Below are 21,653 nucleotides of genomic sequence, written 5' to 3'. Positions count from 1 at the left end.
AAGACAACCAAAGATCAGCACTGAGAAGATTCAGAAGAAATTTTGTCCTCTTGAGATAAGGGTGAAGGATTAGCAATTAGACTTGGCAGAGCTCTCAGAGAAATGGAAACCCCTAATATCTCGTGTTGCTCAATATTTTATTTTTTGAAGCTACGTTTGAAACACTTCATTTCTATATCACAGTAGAAAAAAGCCAAACTTCTAGCTCTTTAGATTCTGGAATACTCTGACTAACATGACATATCCAAATGAAAATGATATACAAAACCTGCTTTGTATATCTGAGCTAGCCAGATGCTGTCTCTAAGAGAAGCAAATATGGACTCTAGTTTCTCTGCTTTTACGTGCACCATTTATCAAGTTTCGCAAAGACCCACAAAGCTTGAGGCCCACAGGGAAATCCTGCAGTGAAAGAGCATCCTGGTTTGGAATTGGATCATCTGCGTACGACCTGATGTAGCCTAAGATAAAGGTGTACTTGAATGCTTTTACATTTTAACTACTGTAAGCAAGACGAGGAACCAGAAGCAGTTGGGTGCAAGTCTAGGGGAACTCAGACCAGCCTAGGCTACAGTTTGAACTGGCTAGAAAGTAGCTTTGTAGAGAATGGACATAAAAGTGGCATAAAACTATTTTTAACTAGCTGGGGTAGACCTATAACCTTTTGGGTCTATCCCGTACAGACAGACTTGAGCCCTAAAAGTTCCTGTCAAGTCTAAGAGTAGGAGAAGAAAACTTCTAGTAAAGCAGATGGACATCCAAATCTAGTTCTGAACTGCTGTGAAGTAGGTAATACAGAGAACATAGGTAATACAGAGAACTCTTCTTGCCTGTCCCAACAGCCAAACTACAAAGGCATTATCTGCTGCTAATGCATAACTGTTCTGAAGTATTGCAACTGAGATGTCTTAGTTAGCTTTTCGTTAATGCTTTTCCCAAATGCAAAAGCACTCTGGAGAGCCATGCAGAAACAGATAAGCCAGGCTGGGTTATGGGGTAGAAGAGCTACACAAGCATGGTGCTCTGCCTGAACTAACAAGCTGAAATGGTGAGGCAACGTGCAGATGAAGATCTAGACCTTTCTGTCTTGAGCTGTATCTGCAAGGCACTGGAATGACTGCAACATATGGACTTAATGGCTCAGGGTCTCTGCACTGCCTTCCACTGCATGGTGTAGTTACACTGTATAGTAACTCTTTTCAACTTTCAAGAATTTCTTTAATTTCTCACAATCTCTTCCATATTTTGAACATCTTTAAGCTGACCACTGATATTTTCCCCTTTTTCTGTGACCAATTTGCCTGGCACAGTTTTCCAAAACCTCCAGTAGCTCTGAAAATCAGTCAGTTATGTTATCTGAAAAATAAGTAAGCCTCTTAGAACCCAAACCAGCAAATACGAACCAAGGAAGTGCTATGGGCATGAGATACAGAGGAGAGGAAGATTTGTGGATTAGGAAAGGAAATTAAAAAAAAAAGTAAACACTTACCAGTCGGTGAAGAATGTCATTATTTTTCTTATACTGTGGAAAAGGAAACCAACTTCTAAAGGACTCAGCTAGTTTTGACAGGATGCCTTGCTGAAGGGAAAAAAAAATTACTCTGATTAAAAAACAAAGCAAAAAAATAAATACTACCCAAACAATTCCTTTATTTATGCATTTGATTCTCTTGTTAACTCAGAGACACAAATACCTGTAAGGAAGTTTCACTGACTCTATCTGGCCTAACTTCAGAGTATGCTAAGGCAACATCTGCTTCCGGTCAACCTGCCTGTACATGAGAATGTGAAATAAAGCTTTCATTAACCCCACCTATTCGAAGTATAATCAACTGTTATGCTGTACATTTAAAAACAAATACAGTTAGGATTAGTCTGATCTTAGGTTGGCAACTGCTGCACAAGCATGAAAAATCCTTTCGCTCCTTGAAGATAAAAAAAAGCAGTGGTTAAAAGGCTGACAGAGACCGAAGAGAAGTAAAAGACCAGGTGAGGAACCATCTCTCCCTGTAAGACTGTCAGAGCTTGAGGTAAGAAAGACTCTGGAGGACTAGTCAACAAAGGCAGGGAAGAATGATCACAAGAACAGAAACGGTCCCAAAAATTCCCTGACACATAAGCATTTGCTATGAGGTACTTTTCTCTCCACGCTGCTTCTAACGTAACCTAAATCCAGACCTTCATCTAAGCTGGACACGTACCTTTGAAAACTACTAATTAAGAGGGACTCTCTCTGTCATCACACATTTTACTCAAGTGTCTTCCTAAAATACAATGCATGAAAGATGATAATTAAATAGATGCATGATGTTGCTTCACTCTGCAACCATTTAGTGATAAAAAATAAAATTTTTGGCATGCATTGTATTAGCTACTTTTCTCAGACTGACCTGACAGGAATTATTTTTCAAAATATTTACTTGCATATATTTCATGAATTCTGGGGCCCTACCTCTTAATCTTCAAACTGCCCACAGGCAACACAATCAATTGAAATGCATACCAAACAACCGAATGGTGGAACACTTGCATTTTCTGGCATATTGTTTCAAAAAACAAGAGATTACAATAACTTAACCTACAAGGGTGTCTGCATTAAATTAACTTCTTCCTTTTTTCTCATTTTAAGAGAGAGAAGTATTAAAACTGAACTCTACCACATACAGCTGTAGAGTCACTCTTCCCCAGAGGAACTGACACCAAGGTTTTGAACTCTGCAGTGCCAGGTACAAACCTTTTCCAATATAAGCTACCAAAATGCTTCCAGTGCAGCTGTGTGAGAAGAGCAATACAGAGTTCTCCATCAGGGTTCCAACTATGAGCTTGGAAACAGACAAATGAGACCGAACATCAGAATTATTGAGCTCCGTACTTAGCCCTGTGAATAGCGTCACAGCAGGCACTGGAGGTAGAACAGCCAAAACTACCCGTTTGACATCCCTTTGAAAGGCACTATGACAGAAGTTTGAGGCAGCAAGCCAGGGCAGAATGAATTTGAATAACATTAGAAATTTTCATCTTAAAGCTTTTTTGCTTCATGGAACAATTTTTGAAATAACTCACTTCTGCAGCCGTTTGGGTAACCTAACTCAAGTTTTCCCTTGCATATGCCTCACCTTTCTGTGTACAGTTAGAATTACACACCTATGCCAAAAGGAAGTATTTTTATTTTAGCAGAGAGATAAACCAACACTACAGGTTTCATAATGATAGTTCTTTTGTAGAAACAGCTATCATCATGGCTTATAAGAGGAGCTATCGCAGCAATTAGCACTTCTTAGACTGCAGAATAAACCCAAGAGAGGATTTGAAATGTGTTAGAGAATATACTTTCAAGAGCAGTCCTGGACAAGGTATCACTAAATTAGGAGGCCTGTTCTAGTACTACTTTCTATCATTACTATTAGTAAGGATGGGAAGAAGACGGAGTGCTGGTAAAAGCAAGATTCTCCCCCACTGCGTGAACAAAGATGTTGATGTCGCTCAGAGGCACTGGCATAAGTCTAATCAGAGGAAGAAAAAAAGCATCATAAACTATATCGTAAATAGTTTTAAACTGCTACCAGCTAATTAAATTGGCCCTTGGAACTACTGAGGAAAAAAAAAACCCAACAAGCTAATGTGCTAGGTAAGTAATCTTTTGTCTTATATGTCATGTTTTGGTTTAAAAATAAAAAACTGAACTTGCAAAAACACTCAACAGGCATGCCAGTGCTTGAAAACACAAAGCAAGACAATGCACTGTCTTGGGCTGTGACCCAGGAGAGTGCAGTAACACATTCAATTATTCAGATCCTTGGAAGAGCGTCTTACAGCTTGCATTCCCATTGGGAGTGTTACTGACAAGTAAAACAACTTGTGTCAACACACAAGTCAGGTCATGTTGCTGATGCTTTTGGAGTATTCTTTTTACAACTGTAGAACACAAGTCAGGCAAATAAGCTCTCTGTAAACTGAATAATAAAGGCATACACCTCCAAGCGTATTGCCTATACATGCACATTTTAGGTATATTCATTTGAATTGAAAATAAAACACTTATGAATACTTCTCTTTTGTACCAGATGAGCCTGAAACAGCAAACTAGCAGGTATCTAAAACATCATCATTCACATGGCACCTTTCAACTCTGTGCACTTCAGAAATAAGATAATACTGCATATTAACTAGCTCCCAGCATTAAATGGGTGGGAGCCCTAGACGAAGGCAAAAGAATGGTCCCTCTGCCTCCCCACATCGGGTCACCTGCACGGCTGCTGATGGATAGCCCCAGCAACAACCCTCAGCAGCTGCCTGCAGCACCAGCCCTGATCTAGTGATTAAATATTAGCACATCTAAGGTGGAATAAGGTGCAACACTATAATCAATCAAGACATTCAGACAGGTACAGCAGTCTGGGAAAATGAATGAAAAAGGAAACACGTAAATGGGAAGAAATAAATACCTTAAAAATCAAGCAGAATTACTCAATTACGTTTTAACTCCAGAAAACAGGTCTAGGAACTTCTGTAAACAGTGCTTCTGAACATCAGATGATCACAAGATCAGAACTTAAGCTGTAACATTCTCCAGAGATTGGCAGAGCCATAAAGACTACACCTATAATTACCACGCGAAATATCTCTGTACTGCCTCAGAAGGAAGAGTGGCATTTCATCAGCCCTCAGAATACAGTCTTGAAGCACTTACATAGTTTTTCATCTCAATGTTCATTTAGACCATGCTCTGAGTACACAAAAAAATCCTCCTAAAAACGTGCTTGAAGCTCAATTTATGCCTGTATCTTTCATTAAACCTGAACCATACGCTCTGCCTGGCAGGATAGCAGGACACAGCAGCAAAGTTTGTATCAGTCAGAAGATCCAGAATTGTTCTCCCAGTTCTTGAAGTCCAAACAAGAGCTTTGCCTTGCAAAAATCTTGCTGCATCTCACAAGATTGCATCCGAACAGGATTCCTCCTTGATTGAATACAAGAGGAGAAAACAATCTCAGCTCTTTTTAAAAGACATAGTAATGCTACAGATTTTCTAATGTGCGTTTTCCACTATTAGTCAGCTGACAGCCTAGGGAAAAAAAACAAACCCCACTTATCTCTTTAGGAACATATTTGTCTCTTTTTCCAGTCAGAAAGATTCCTGCATCCAGCAGTATAGACAGCGGCAGGAGGAAGAAAACCAGAATCAGATGGTCTCATTAGAGAGCTAATTGTCTTTTGAAGAAAAAAGTATCATTTCAGATGCCAGAGTGCTTTGGATCTAGTAGAAAACTTGGAGTGACAAATGGACCATGATAACCTAAGAAAGCCAAAATTTCTGTTGTATCTGCCGTTGGTCTTAATTGCATTTAACATCAAAATATCTTAAAAGTTTAAGGCAGTTGTCAATTTACTCTTCAGAACATAAAGAAAATAACACAAATATACTAGGTACCACTCACCATGGAACATCTTCTACTCCTTGTGATTATGTTATTTGCATTACACTAAACCTCAACCAACATCATATTATGTTAGACATGTGGGTAGGTAATACTCAGAACTCAGAAGCCCTCTGTTTCCCAGACATGTTATAATTTCAGTAGATTAGGTCAGCAACGGGTGCGAAAAGGGAAGTGATAACCATCTCATCTAAAAATGAGGAAATTATGGGATGGAAAATTACATGTCTTGCCTGTACGTCATACAGAAGTTGCAGGAGAGCCTCATATTCTCCTTAGTTCCGTCTACTACTTTAAATGTATGGCCACCTGCCTCTCTCTCATTCCCTTTCCTTTTGAGGCCAAAACGGGACATTGAAACAGAAATCAAAGGATAAAAACAGACTTTCTGACATCAGAACAAAAAATAAAAGTTTTAATGTTCCCAAACTGGTACTAGAACAAAGCTGGAAAAACCTATGACATTTTTCAGCTCCAAATTGCACATAGGCTTCCTTTTTTTCCTACGTATTCTTGTCTAGACTGAGGTGAGACAACATGAATGTCATCCTACTATTTGTAAGGAATGGACAACCCATTTTCACACACCCTCTGCCTTCAAGTTACATGGCAAATGATGATGAATTACTGTTAGAGCTGATACAAGGCCAGAGGACTTACTCCCAACACAATAAATTAAGAGTAAAATGCTTGAGGGGAAGGAAGGGGGAAAAAAAATACTTGAGGCTTTTAAAAGTAGTATATCTTAATTCTTTTAAGGTTCTTAAGCCCATGGCACTTTTGTATTAAATTCCACAGAAGTTATATACATGATTATATACATATTACTCAGCATCATACTGTTTTACCGACTGCTGCAAAAGTGAATATGCAAAATAAAGTAATACAACTAGAAAGCTATAGTCCGTTCATTACTTCAAAATAATGAACAGATCATCAGCCAATCAAATATGTCACCTTGCTTTCAATTAACAGTATAGTAAAGTATGCTAAATCCTGAATCACATTCAGCCTTGCCTCAAGACCCCTGACAGAAGCCAGTAGTTATTACTACTAATGTAACAGCTACTCGCATCAACAGTAACTAGAAATCAATTTATATATTAAATTAAAAAAAAAAAAAACTTGCATGAGAGAAATCAGCTGCTGAAGCACAGAGACACTGAAAGGATCACTTCTCTTCCTCCCAGAGTTAATCTGTTTCTTGGCCTCACAAACCCTGCAGCATAGGAGACTGGAGTTCCGTATGAAGCTCCTGGGATTTTCTTTCTACATTATTGCTCAACTTTTTGAAGATTTGTAATTCTACAAGAGCAGGGCTGAGTAGCGGAACATACCATTATAAAACTTAGGGTTTCTTATTATAGTATGGTTATTTTTTAAACAGTAGCACCACAGATTCTGCCTATTCCACGGGTGATACTCACCTAGCGATATTAACAAGCCTGCTCAATTTGTACGCACCCCCATCTGTGTCTTATCTACATGATCATCTTTGACAGGAAATCAGGGTATGACGGCAAGAAGGGAGACATAGTATACTTCCATAGGACTGTAAGTTTCAGCCACTGTGGATCACAGCTGTGAAGCAAAGCACCCAATGTACCTGCCCCATCAGATGAGCACAAACAAACTATGACTGGTCTAGCCACGCAGAAATACTCCAACAGGACCAAAGACCGCCACAAAACATTTCACATTTTATTACCCTGTCTTTTCAAATGTAGTAATGAGTGTGTGAGGAAGTTCATACAGCCTAAACAGAGAGTGGCTAAAATGGACAGCACTATATGAAAATGTGACATACTAACACTTCTCAGAATACTGCTAGATGAATAAGATTCATACTATAACTTCTAAATTTCCACTTCATAAGACTGTATACATACAAGGACCAATGTATACCATACTACTACAAACATTTCAAGAACCACACGTTCTTCTCCAGATCAGAGAAAAAACCTAAGACTGATATTCTCCACATCAATTCATACACTTCTGAATCCTGCCCCACCTAAGATCCTACACAGAATAGAACAGACTGCCTTGAGTACCACAACAGTCTACTGTTTTCAAGGACAAGAGATCCTTGAGAAAAAATGTGTATGATCTAAAACAAAGAGGGAGCAAGAGGGACACACATAAAACACAGGTTTTTTTGGGTCAAAATAAAGCCTATTGTGACTATTAGTCACTAAAGCCTGTGACCATTCCAAGGTTAATTCCTTGAAGCATCTCGAGTGCTACGTAGAGGATATACATCAAGATGGCATTATTTGAGAAAAGATCCTATTAGAAGTAGACATCTGTCAGCTCACCCCATTTGCCACATGATCCCCCATCCACTGCATCCAGAGGGTCTCCCTGCTGGAGAACTCAGGGCCATTCATACCATCTTTCCTGCTTTGGGGAAGAAATAGGATGCTCTCCATAGTTCACTGCCTGCTAATCAGGAGGGTGGAAGGTAGTAGAGCAGGGAAGCAGTATTGGTTACAAATGAGAGGGAAGGGGTAGTGAAACTCTGATTTGAAGGTGGCAGAAGAGGTATAAAGCAGGAGTGAACATAAGGAAAACTGAGCTCTACAAGGTTAAAAGCCATAGTGGACAAAAATCAGATGACCTAAGGTGCACAAAGATGGAAGCTGCAGCAGGTGGTGGGGAGAGAGGAGAAAGAAATAGTAATTTTCAGAGGTAACAAGTCAATTCATGAATGCTTGTTTTAGGTTCTTACCTGTGAGGTTCTGCCTCGCGCCCCCCTCCCCCCAAAGCAGTGGCCTGGATAGAGAAGTCTGCACGAAGGCCTCTGTTTCCCTCCTGGCTTAGCACATAGCTGGGGCATGTCCACTGAAAACAACTCTCCACTGTGGAAGAGAAACAGGCAGAAAATAACTGCTCTTGGCATGCTCCATCTAGGTGCTAAGGAGAAGACAGACTAATGAATTTTCAGTATATTTGTCAATTTTAGGATCAGCAAAGAGAGGAATTTTCTGGCCCACATTGCAGGTCCTCATGTGATTCACTGTTAATAGCAATAACTACCACTTATTTTTAATAAGGAAAACAAAAAAAGGTGTAGTTCAAAGTACATGTTAAAAAGGCAAATTAAAGATGTAACAACTTTTAAGAACTGGTGTTTTTTTTTTTTTTAGAATTTCTTAAACTCTAGGCTCTTAATTCTCAAGCATAATTTTAATACTAAAATATTAAAAGAAAAATCCACAAACCTATATTTAAAAAGGAGAAAGTCTGAGCTAATCAGTTGATGATGATGATCATCAGCTGTTACTATTACAACATTTCCATAGCCTAAGCACAGTTCTACTATCTCATTCAGATCGGTTATTTTATTTATACTTCCCAGAAATCCTCTTTCTTAATATGTTTTATTACAAAGTGGTATTTAGCAATTGAATGCCTGAGAAGGGCTGGGAACTATAAATATTTTGTTCCAGAGAATTACAGGTTTTGTTCACAGTATGCCATGCTAAGATAACACAAGAGTATCCAATAAATAATATAATTTACAACTCTTGAAAAATTTACCATTAAAATCCCTTGCTGTCTTAGCTTACATAAATGCAAAGGAGCATTTCGGACTATATTAGCAGACCATGTTTCCAAATACATTAACAGATAAGATATGGCAACTGCTATTGTTAACTTTTTGTATAGTAACAGTTTACTCTTTATCCTCTCTGATTTTTCCTATTGGTGAAATGATGTAGTTTTCTTTTGAGAAGATAAATGCATGGGAGCAGAAGAATGCTCACTTTCTGGGCAGCATGAGCAGTCCATTCTTGATGGCCTCCCTCTGCTGCACATTGCTCTGCCTTCTGTGACACAGCTGAGCATACTTCAAAGTCGGTGTGTCCCAAATCCTGCAGATACTGGTAGAGTGGGGAATTCTGAAAGAGAGTTTAAAAAAAAGAAAATGAAAAAAAAAACAAAGGTGAAGGATGTTCCCTATTTCCCAGAAAGCGCAGCTATGACTACACCGTGCGGAACCACAATCAAACCACGCAATCACCAATGAAGTATCCAATAGAAAGAAAACAACACAGTAGCAGCAAAGAAGCCAGACTTTTGCTTTAAATATGTCTCTTCAGTTTTCTCCTGAATATAATGAAACATGGTGCAACAGAGTCAATCCAGAAGACAATGTGATGGGAAATAAGCATGCAGCCAATTAACTTTTCCTATAGTAATATTTTCTCTAGGTGACCCGATGGAACTGGCTCTTTAGCTTATAACTTGCATGTACTCAGTAAATAAACTATGTATTTGGTACCAGTTTCTTGAAGCTTATAAACATTTGAATAGTTTGTACTTTTTCTACTAAAACAAACTTCAGAAGCAGAGCACTTGTCAAACTTGAATAAACAAAGTCTCAATGTAGCCTGATTACATACCTACACAGTGTTTTATAGAAATGAAAAAACAAATTAGGAAACGGCTACTGCTGTCTCCAAGGCTGGCGTTAGCATTTCTGGCAACAGAGCATCACAATTTTTTAAAAATACTTTTTTAAGCTGTTGACAAAGCTACTACTTTATGAAAAGTCCTTTAATAAAAGTTTTTAGAGAAAGCATGGAATTGTGGTCACTAGGGAATGGGTTTTTACATTTTTAGATATATACCTACCTAAATGTTAAAATGTTCTTGTTTCATCTGTATCAGGTATCTAAGATTTACTTGACTGTTATTTATTTGTTTACATTCACATATACGGCAACATCTATGATAAACTTGGTGGAAAGGATAGTTGTGGTATCTCTAGTTCTGCTCAGGGGACCTATGGAGGCTTCTCTTTTAAGAAAACCTCTCAGCAACCAGTCTTAAATGGTGTAGGTAGTTAGGAATTCACTTTGACTTCAAAAAATCTTTTTCAACAACCAACATTACAGTATACAAACACCAATGAACTGTGTAGGAAGAACAGAGAACAACATTTTGAGAAATACAACATACCATCAAGTGATATAACGAAAATTCTGTAAGCAAAAGCTCAAACCTTTCCAGCAAAAAATGCAGTTACGGAAGTCATACCTCATAAGTAGAGGTCTGCAGGAACAATCAGTATTGTTACAGCAACTATGAATTGTTATGTTAACTATCAGTAACTGCTGCTGGTGCAAGTTGCAAAAACCACGGTATAGCTACCATAATTGTGTAAGAACATGGCCAAATCTTGAATGACTTCATGCCATCTAAGTTTGAAGCAATAATTGATTGTAGCTGAACAAATTAAATCATTCTGGTAGGGTTTTTTTAACATCATCTCCAAAGTGCTATTTTAATCACTGTTACCTATTTAAAGCAGACAAATGCATACTTCGGCATGCTGTCAACTTACTCACAATGGACTCAGTGCCCACTCATTACCTGAAACTCAAACATTCATATCAACTTGAAGCTCTGTGCAGGTACAGACAATCTCTCCTACCCATAACGAAAATGATTGTGCAAAACACTAGGACAGGTTAATGACTCAAGAATTTTTCCAGTGTGACAGCTCAATCCTATCTTTTTTTTTCTTCCAAGTACCCTTCCTCTACATTCAGTACTTTTTCAAGTGCACATAATTCTCTTAAAACAATATGCTGTTCCGGACTAGGTGGAAAGGAACTACGTTTTTCTATATGGAGAAGATTCCAATTTACCAGGAATAATTAATTAACATGGAAAAGAAAACATAATAGACTAGAATACAATACTTCTTTTATTTACAGCAATGTTAAATTACCTTAATAACGTCAGCAAAAAAACTTGGAATACAAACGGATATGCATAATCTTGTCTTTGCAGAATGGTTTTGGTGCAGAAGCAGGCTGTGAAGTGCCAGCGCACCTGGAAAAGCTTGAACACTAGGGGAGCTTTGGACTTGTACAGAAGTTTCAGTCAGAACCAGCCAGACTGATGCCCACTTAGACAAACACATGCAGACAAAAGAGTGGAGGAGAAGGGAATGCTTTCTTCAAAGTCATAGTTCTGAAGCTTAGTCCAGGCAGGACTCCAGGGGAACTGCATCCAGGCTCTCGGCAAACCTGCCCCCGGGCTGGGATCTCCCAGGTCCTTGCTGCAGGACTTAGCTGCCTCTCTCACCTACCCAGCTGGCTGCTCCAGCTCCCTCAGCCATGAGGGCATTACTATTTCCTTGTCACAGTTAGCAGGGATAGGACCAGAATATCAATTGCCCTCAGCAGCTCTGCATGCTCTGAGCAGCTGTGATGGGAACCTCAGAAACAGTTTACGTTGCCCTGAAAACAAACCAAAACAAATAGTTTTCCACCTCTTTCACCTCAGTAACCTGGAAATCCTGTTTTTTTTCCTCTCTCCAGTTACAAATGTCATCTCGATCATACTTGTAACAAGCAAGGCCAGCCATTATTTGACATGACTTGCCTTGTCTTTATTGGTACACACATAATACAGAGAGCTGGCAAAATAGCCCAAATATATTAAGGAGTTTTTCCACTCTGATCTGTGCGTGCACATCCATGCTGTTGGAGTTTGTGTATTCTACTTTCTCCACTACAAAGGAAAGGATAGGCAGGCACCATCTTGCCACCCAAATAATGCTAAAGAAATTGGTGACAACAGTAGCTATCTGCTGTGGAAATGACATAAAATTATTCCTCCTTTTAGGTTCCTGCAGAAAGCAAAAGCAGCTGCTGGCTCATCATTCAGGCTCGTAATGGGCATCTACTGCTAAAATTCTCCAAGGTGGGCATGGCTGCTAAGGCCTGATCAAGGGGTGGAAGCAAGCACCAACCAACTGAAAGGAAATGTAACTAGGTCCTGGTTATCGATCCAAAACCACCACGGAGTAAATCTTCAGTTTGAAAAGCAATCTGTTTGTAATCTAGGAGAAAGAGAAAAGACCTTTTTACTCTGATTGTGTGAGGCCACATCAAACGCGGAGGGTATAGAAGGGAACGCTCCATGAGGTGATCATTTTTCAAAAGCTGATCAAGAAAACTGGCCAGACACTGTTTAGATTGGTTCTATTTCCCCCACAGCAACAGAAGAAGAGAGAGTGAAAGTGTGAGACTCCTTCCACCAAGGACAGAGAGAACTCGATCAAACCCTGAGTGCTGTATTTACTAAGTGAAACATTACATAGATGCAAGAATGCTTAATTCTTTCTTACTACGGGGTTTCTGACAACATCCAAACCTTGCCGCTAACCGTAATTAGTACATTTTCCACTGTACAGAAATATTCTAAAATGCACTGTCTCTTTGAATGTTAATGAAACTTCAGCTCCTAGCTATGATAAATGATTTTGTTAGTTCTTTATCATGTTACCTTGTAATCAGGGTAAGATATAGGCACTCGACTAGGTTTTACATAAATTCCTTTTGACTAACTTTTATAGAGTCTCCATTATGGGCAGATTTGCAAATTTTTATTACCGCTGAGAACTGGAAATCAGTTTTCTGATTACTGAGTTAGAAAATGGTAAGAGATTACAATTTAACTCAAATGAATACATATGTTCCTTCAAGTAGATGAGCATCCTCCTCCTGGAGTTTCTCAGGAAGTGTTCAGGCATTCAGCTTTACATGTTGTCCACTCATAGAATTTGAAGTTCACAATCCTCTGCTTTTAGAAGTATCACTGATGGCATGCATTAGCTTATACACACACACTCCCTTTATATTATACACACACACACACACACACATATATATATGTATAAAAGTGTCCTAGATACTGCCTGATCTTAACCGTTACTAACAAGCCTGTCACTTGCAAAGCTGTATGATTTGTATAACTCACTGAGGATTTTTCCAACAGTCTACAGCAAATATATCCCATGGCATATTTGAAGTAGACAATGACTAGAAAATCCAGTAAAGGAATTCTAAAAATCTGAAGTTTAGATTTCATAAATATGAACATTCACACAGAACTTCCAGTATTATCAAAGAATCATGAAGTTATTAATCACGTAACTTCACAATTAAGATTTGAGCCCGTTAATAACATGCTATCCAATGTACTGCTTATGTTTCAAGACAGAAGTTAATACTTGCACACCATTTTCATCCTCACAAAGCTTTTAAAGCAACAATTAAATCTCATAATGTCTCATGTCCCATGATTTATAGCTTTGAATTTTTAGCTTACCTCCTTAGCAAAACTTCTCACTCTCAACTGCAGCTTTTCCCATAAAAAGATCTCAGAAATACACATATTCTCACACACACGCACTTCCAACTGTGAGAAAAATTCTGTAGTCTCGATTCATGCTCTCATTCATCAGTATTGTCAAGCTTACCTGTTTTCACCTGCAAATGCCATGATAGTATTAAACAATCCTTAGTTGGGGAAAACAGGAAGGATCTGCCTTTTTTATTCCTAATTTTCCTTGCCTGAATTTCATGCATTCCTTCTTTTTTCGATAGTCCAACACTAAAAGAGGAAGGGCAACTGATGTTGACAGTTCTGCATATATTACAGGTACTACACTAACGGACTTGTGGTTTGAGAAATTCAGGACATATAAAGTTCTTCCTTGTAGTAAGAAATAGGTTGTAATTCTTAAAAAATGTGAATTAGTCTTGAGAGTAAATTTTTGTGTTAAAATGTTACGTAAAAGGACAGCAAGGTTGTTTTAGTGCACAGAAGGAAAAAGAAATTTCAAATATGAAACTTCATCTTCCCATTAACACAGCATCATATTTTTTTAAAGGAACATATTTCAAAGTATTTTTCATCTTTAACTTTACATCCAACTAATCACAGCTTGGATAATAACTAGAATAGTCAATATTACTCATGTTTCCTGATAATGAGGTTCACTTATTTATTTTTAGTTGTCTCTGGTAGAATCACAGAGTAATGAATGACTCACAAAGTAGAGAAGAAAAAAATTTTAATCATTCAGCTTATCGCTATTGCACTGTACTACTAGTTACTGGTAGGAAGGATTATATAAAGCAAGCTAGGGTATCAAGATAGGGTTTTTCAGTAATATGTTGTATTTATTTCTGAAGGTTCTCCTAAGTCTCCTCTTCTTCTAGGTCATTTTCGGAGATCACCTAGATACAAGAGACAGGCATTACATACACAACTAAGTATCTTTTTTATTATGCTGCTTCTCAAATTTGTGTGTTGAAAATGGAAAACAACCCTAGGATAACTAAAAGACAAAACACTACTATACTTTTGTGCACTTCTTACAGGTTAGACAAGGCAAATCTCATAAACAGGCAAAGCAAGGTATTCTGAAACAGTCTGATTATTGACTGGGAACTTTCTGAAAATTTAAATAATTAGGTTTTTCTGGGGACTCAGCAGGAACTAACAGCAAAAAGGCACCCATTTTTCGATGTTAATTCACTACTGTTAGTCATGCTACAAAACCATTCAATTGTAACTAAACATCTATAGTATAGGTTTATATAAACTCCCATTTCCAGAAATTAAGAAAGAAAACCCTTCCTTCCTTCCTTCCTAATCCTAGGATTAAAGGACAGCCTATTGAAATTTGTTTTGCTCCTTATGCCTTCTCCAGTGCTTACCCCTGCACCTAAACTGAGCAGAAGACCAAACGTCTTGTTTACAACTCCAACTAAGCCTATAGTTAAAATAGATATCAAAAAAAAAAAATCAAAACCAAGCCAAACATTAAAAGGAAAAGATAATGAGACACACATGGCAATATCTAGCGCTATATGATGGAAAGGTTGTAACAATAGAGAATTTCCTAGTTTCAGGAAAGAGCTCACTTTGCATTGATATCTGCTCAAATATTTACATCTATTGCAGCCTTGCAAGCACAGATTTTGCACTTTAACATTTGAGGCATTTTATGTGTGTTATGAGAAAAACCTTTGTAATCACAAGTAAGATTAAAATACTGTAAGCTTTCACAGTCTTGTTACAATAGCAGCTAAAAATCAAAGCCACACCCAAACTATTTTTGCTGATGCATCATGAAGTAAATGACGCAGGATTTCTCCATTAGAGGTGGGGGCTTCCCACACCCAACTTTCTTTCCTACCATAACATTCACTACCTTGTCACCCCCTGCTCCAGCCACAGCTAACTGAGCAGATCAACAGTAAAAGCAGGATTTAATGCCAGTGCACACAATAAGAGGTTAAAAGAGCTCTTCTTAAAATACTGAAAGGCTTTTTCCCCACCCCCCCCCAAAGCTGCTGGTTTTAATGTGCCAAGAACATCATGGGAGCTTAAACCACTTCCAAAATACTGACAACTTACTAATTCTCAGTTAAAAAAAAAAAAAAATTAAGCATTCCTACCACAGTGACAGCAAAGGCTAAGATGAGCTTAACAGGTGGCTAAACTCAAAATAAAATAAACAGTATTCAAATCTCCTTCTCTATCTCTCAAAATATTAAAAAGATTTTTAAAAGTGGAGGTAAAACTTACAGAGAGTGCGATCTTTGTCTCCTGGAACAGGGCATTCCACTTTTCTCTTCTGTACTGCTCCCAGGCATCTGACAGTCTCTCTCCCACCTCCCCATTTCTTTCCACTTGTCCCTCCAGGATGGCCCAAGGAGAGGATGAGAAGCAGCAGTCACTGTAATTGCACCTGTGCTCTTGCACAGTAGCATTTTCCTGACAGCATCAGCGCATGCAGTTTGAAACTTCCCAGGACTGTGCAATTCCTCCTGACTAATGTGGCTTTATAACTGGGGGAAGGGAGAAGAGGATGACAGATTGTTAAAGGCTTTTAAAAAGATACCGCTGGAAGGAATTACTGCACATCGATATTATATGAAGCCATTAATAAGACTTTCCAAGCAACAGTATTTAAAAGCCTTGGTCACATTCTGCTGGCTGGAGCCACCTCCTCCTCCGATGTGACTGAAATCCAGCCAATGGCTGACACGGCTAATATTAGACAATGACTTCAAGACAGTGAAAGAGTCCTTTACATTTTCTACGCCGTTTTGACCGTAATGGTAGCATAGACTTTGGTTTCTCTAGTCCTGGAGTATCATGTGATTTAGAAGCAGTTTGAGAACTACTTTGAAGCCATTAATCTATTACTGTTCCTGAAAATCTTCTGATGCACATACTAGGCAGAGCTCTGGAACTCAGTGGCAATGAGAGCTTTGGACTATTCCTCCGTTCAAAAGTGGGCCCGCAGAACATGGGAAAAGCTGAGCAGAACCTTTCTGACTAGGACAGAGGTGAAAAATACCAGAAAAATTTAGAGTAAAAGTGGTAAACATATCTTCACTGGAGAACAGAGTAACAGGCACTGTTGGCCAGCGACAAAATCTGTACCTGGAGCTTTGGGTGGGAAGTCACTGACCACGCAAGTCACTGTACTCAGTCGATACAGAAAGAACAGAGTTTGCTTTATACTCCTCAGCAGCAGCTCACAGATTTTACCCTTCATTTACATTCAAAATAAATTAATAAAATTAATATATCTACTTGGTAAACTAATGGCATGTCTAGTGAAACATTCAGAAAATCTCTTTAAAACGACAGCTCCAAGGAATTAACATTTTTATCTGCTGTAAATCATGTTAATTCTGATACTTAATGATAACACATTACTAGTAAACATTGTGATTGAATTGCAAAGCATCCAAGAAATAAGATACAGTCACGTTACGAAGACTAAACAAAAAAGTACAGTGAGCAATTTTTTATTCAGGTGTCTCAAGGAAGCAGATTCATGATTTAAACTTGTGAGAACAGTAAGGCAATACTAATGCTTCCATAAACGTGACCCAAAGCAGTTAATAGAGAGGAGGATTCCAAAACTGTGGAACAACAGACCTCAAAGGTTTACTGTGGATCATCATGTACTTCTGTCTTCAAATTTTTAATTAAAAATAATAAAGGCAATATAGGTTCACACATCACTTAAGAACTACTGGCACACAGAAATGAAGTTTAAAAGATTTTTTAGCAAAAGGCCAAAACGCAGATTCTCAATAGAGTTTTCAAACTATATTACTGTAATAATGACAGTAATGCCCATGAAAAATATAACCAGCTCACTACAGGTATAGAAAAACAACTATATTATATGCCAAAATGTTTAACTCAGCAATAAGCAGTGTGCTGCAAATGGCCAACGTTTACAGTTGCAATTGTCAGCTATTCCAATGGACTGCACAAAACGCAGATCAAAACGTGTAAGTGATCTCCAGAGAAAGAGGTCAAGTTATTTTATTGCTGACCCTTTCCAAAGGGAAGGGGAAGAGTCTTGGAACAACTGACCAGCAGTTTATATTATATTGCTTCCAGGCTTTCCTACATTTTCTTCACTGCTGAAAAAAACCTATCATTCTTCAAGAGTCTGAATTTTCATCTGCCAGCATTTACAGGGCTGACAGCTTGAAAGCTAGTAAATTTTACAAAATTGATATACTGAAGTGCTACATTTGCTTCTTAATCTTCCTGCCAATTTTTGTAGTTTTACAGTGATGCTGCCCAGTATTTTAAATATGGGTTGTGGAATCTTTGATCCTAATGGTAGATATTTATGGCCCAAAGAGTATTTCTTTGTATATGTTTGGATAATATGTTCTCTAAAAATGCCTGATGAGTTTACCTGGTCTCCAAAACCAGAAGGTTCTTTGCACAGCTTTAAACTTGTAGTTTCCTCTATTTTCTCTCCAGTATCACCTGCCTTCTGGTTACACGAGGAAAAGAGAGGACAGCCTGTCCTCCTTCCCTCTTAGCAGAGGGCTGAGTTATCTGAACTAGCCCATTTACCACTAGTTCAGGGGGCTCTACACTACATTAAAATTTGAAGTACAGATATATCCCCAGGCTGCAGTTACATGCTCAATTTATTCTGACATTAAGAGCGGGTGCTGTACCATTTTAGTACACTAGCGGTAATATTTATATAGTCAAGCGAGAAGGAACAAGGAATTGATTTGCTGGGGCGGGGAGAATTTCTCTTAGTCAGGTTAGCTTACAGTCAAATCAGTCTCCTGAGCCAGCTCACCCAGCACTGCCCATAAATGCTAGCGCCAGCGTAAGGAAGAGGGTGGGAACAAGCAGCTAAAGAGAAGGAAAGTACAAACACCTCTTCTGGCAACAGCGCACACTGAAGGCAGACAAAGCAGAGTCCCAAACACAGCCTATCAAAATGATAGGTAAAGTGTGGTTTTGACAGAACTGGCTATTTAAAAATGGCTTTATTTCATTTTATGTATATAAAATAAGAGCAATACATCTTTATTAAACCCAATATTTGGTAAGAAAAATTCTGTTGAGGGAGTATTATAGGTGCCACCATTGAGGCCATGTGAATAAGGCTATTTCAGATCCTTTTTTCATTATTTACAACTCCTGAGATATTCATTTTTATAATAAAACATTTCTAAGCCTCATGCTTGTCAAAATCACAACTTTTGAAGTTCTAAAGCATTCATGGTTTTGAATGGATGTGACATAATATTTTCAACACAACAAAGTTTCTGAGGTTAGGTTTTCTGGGTTTTGTTTGTTTGTGTTTTAAACAAAACAACAATTCTAGAATAGCTCAGTTTGGGTGGAGAAAATATTTATGAAAATAAACACCACTGAGTGCTTTGATAAAAGTTAATTTTGGTTTGGATGGCTTCAAATGAGGATTTGAACACCTCAGTTTGGTGATGGAGGGGTTTAGCACCAATATTTTAAGCCAAGAATTACCATATTTTAGATATGTTTGGCTATTGTAGGTATGAGAGAATAAATCATCTAAAGAATGTTTTGAACATAGTTGTTTTATGCTGGCAAACAGTAGTGCCTTTTGCTGGCATTCCTCTTAAAACTTACAGAAATCTGTATATCAGACTGTTAATGAAGCATACGTTCTCCAGGCTACTCAGTACTACGCAGCATATTGGCTTGTTGCCTAAATATGCAGTGAGAGTAATCTTTTCGAACCTATTACATTTGAACACATTATCATGTTGCCAGTTATTTCCAAAGAGCTTTTGTCCTATGCCCTGCCTAAATGGACTCTACCATTAGATACCCCCTCTACTGAACCTATAGTGCTTTCTCTCCCTTCCTCTTGGGATGGTGCGCTGCTTGGAAAACACTTCTCTTATTGTCCTTAGGACTGATTTCTCATGTTAACATCTTCCACTTCAGCAAACAGACAAAGAATACAGATCATGTCCCTCCTAGCTAGAAAGGGTAATTCCATTTCTGTGCAGTGGTATTTTCCCCCAGGGATGGGAATATGACTGCTTGAGCAAGGGCTGGCTGTGAAATGAAGCACCTAATATACATTCAAAATCTTTGTTCTAGTTCTCTGGGTTCCAACTCTAGATGCTTAATCCAGGTTTGGTAAAACTTTGTTCGATACATTATAAAGCTCTGAATTCAGACATGAGATTTTGACTCTCTCTGCATTCATCCTCAGCTTATTTTATTTTTTAAATACAGGTTAGTATGACTTCTGAGATTTGGTGCAGACAGGGAAGCAAAGGAAACTTATTTTGGTCATTTGGTATTTTTTGCCCATTTGCAAGAAACAAAGTTGGGAAAGAACACATATTGTATTTTTCATTTTGGGATTTCTAAAGCGACAAACAATGAATACTAGTTTTAAAAAGTCTGCAGCCATACTGCTGATCATGTCATTTCCTGTAGATCTACAATAAAGCTTAGATTCAACAGTGACACTACCATCATGAGAGTCAGCGAGCCTTTGGTGGGGCTATTCCTTAACACATACTTCCATTAGTACTGAGAGAGTGAATAGCAACGTTAGTAACCTACCTGAAGAGTAGGTGTATGCAACTGTTTCTAGCAAGGCCACAAGAATTAATTGCAAGAGACAATGTCTCCAGTGAAGAAGGCTTTTTGTTCCTAAAAAAATAATGACATTTTAAACGCAAATTCAGTGATCCTATGCTCAAAAAAAAAAAAGTTTATAGTTCTGTGAATAACAGGGACTGTGTGCAACTGAGTACTTGCACCACCCTTCAGTCCACTTACATACTACTACCCTGAAAAAGCTTTCCAAAAATTACTAGCTTTACCCTAGGAAAGAGGAATCATGACAATTCAGAAAGAAGAAATGCTAGGCTTTAAAAAACCCACCTAACTGAGACTCTGAGAAAAACATGGCAACCAACGGAAAGATGATGGAAATCGGACCATGCAGGAACTAATGAAAACTGCTTAACAAAGGTTTTGTAAACAGAAATGAATGAAGGTGCTACACCGGGGCTACAGTCAAAACCAGTTCATAAGCTAAGGAAATGTCAGAAATACCAGAGTGTTGCCTGGGAAGACATTCCCAGGAGAATGGGGAATGTCTCCTGGGAAGAAAAATTGAGGAACAATGACAGCAGGAGGAGAAGGAATTGAAATTATATTTGGTGGGGGGAAAACATGCCAAGCATAAAGAACAACAAGACAAGGAGCTCAGATCCTCTGCCTCTCACTGCAGCCAGAAGTTGTACTTCCCATGATTACAGGGAGGAGAGTTTCCTACAGGGCCTACTAAACCCAGGAGTTTTCAAGCATGCTAATTTATAAAACTGGAAAAAAATCAGCTAATCTGTAACCTGAAATTGTGAGGCTGTCCACCAGACACTCGACGTAATATCTCTGGACTTTTCATGAAAAGTGCTCATATATGATAAAAATAAATTATTGTAAAACCCTAAAATCCTTTTCTACCTTGGATAGGTTAGAAGAGGGTGACCCATTCTCAACGTCTGTATGAGCTGCACAGGCTCCCCTGCTCTTCACATTAGAGCACAAAGCACTATTTCTGACATAATAAAATCAGCATATTCAGCAATAATCTTCAAAGAGTAATGAAATTTTAATGTTCCAGAGAAATGCCACAAAAAAACAGAAAAAATTGAAATTTTCTAGGAGGCTTTTGTACTTAACACCTATTCAGACCTTTGATTAACCTAGATATTAAAAGCCACTGAATGCTGGGATAGGTGGTTTTTTTTAAATAAAATAAGATTTGAATAATACTTTTTCACAGAGAAGCAGCAGATTATGGCATGCCTTTGGGAGGCAATCAAAAGTTATTTGTCAAAAATACTTCAGTATAAGTGCAAACAATTTTTTCTCCTTAATAAATACACTTCAGAAATGATGTAATTTATTTGTTTATGCACTTTAAACAGCAGGAACAGTAAAACACTTCCTAATTATTTTTTCCTCATTTAAATTAAAATATTTGGAAAGAAATGTTTAAAACATTGACAAAGAAATTAATTCAATACTATATTTTATGCA

General features: G+C 38.1%; 1 protein-coding gene across 6 annotated transcripts in view; it reads right to left on the bottom strand.

Moving 5' to 3' along the window:
• The window catches only part of VEZT (vezatin, adherens junctions transmembrane protein), a 60,994-nt gene that overhangs the window by 32,605 nt on the left and 6,736 nt on the right, over positions 1–21,653 (bottom strand). For 4 of the 6 annotated variants that reach the window (XM_068937932.1, XM_068937961.1, XM_068937940.1 and 1 more), the window contains exons 2-3: positions 9,209–9,343; positions 1,490–1,579 (exon numbers count right to left, since the gene is read on the bottom strand). In XM_068937932.1, the coding sequence (XP_068794033.1) occupies positions 1,490–1,579; positions 9,209–9,343 (225 nt within the window). Of the gene's footprint in view, positions 1–1,489; positions 1,580–8,169; positions 8,294–9,208; positions 9,344–15,842; positions 16,674–21,653 lie in introns of those variants that run through there. The other 2 variants (XM_009674596.2, XM_068937946.1) reach the window with 2 other exon arrangements.

This window comes from Struthio camelus, chromosome 1 (assembly GCF_040807025.1).
Source record: "Struthio camelus isolate bStrCam1 chromosome 1, bStrCam1.hap1, whole genome shotgun sequence".
Taxonomy (NCBI): Eukaryota; Metazoa; Chordata; class Aves; order Struthioniformes; family Struthionidae; genus Struthio; species Struthio camelus.
Note: the sequence above shows the minus strand (reverse complement) of the source record. Positions and strands in the feature narration are given on the sequence as shown.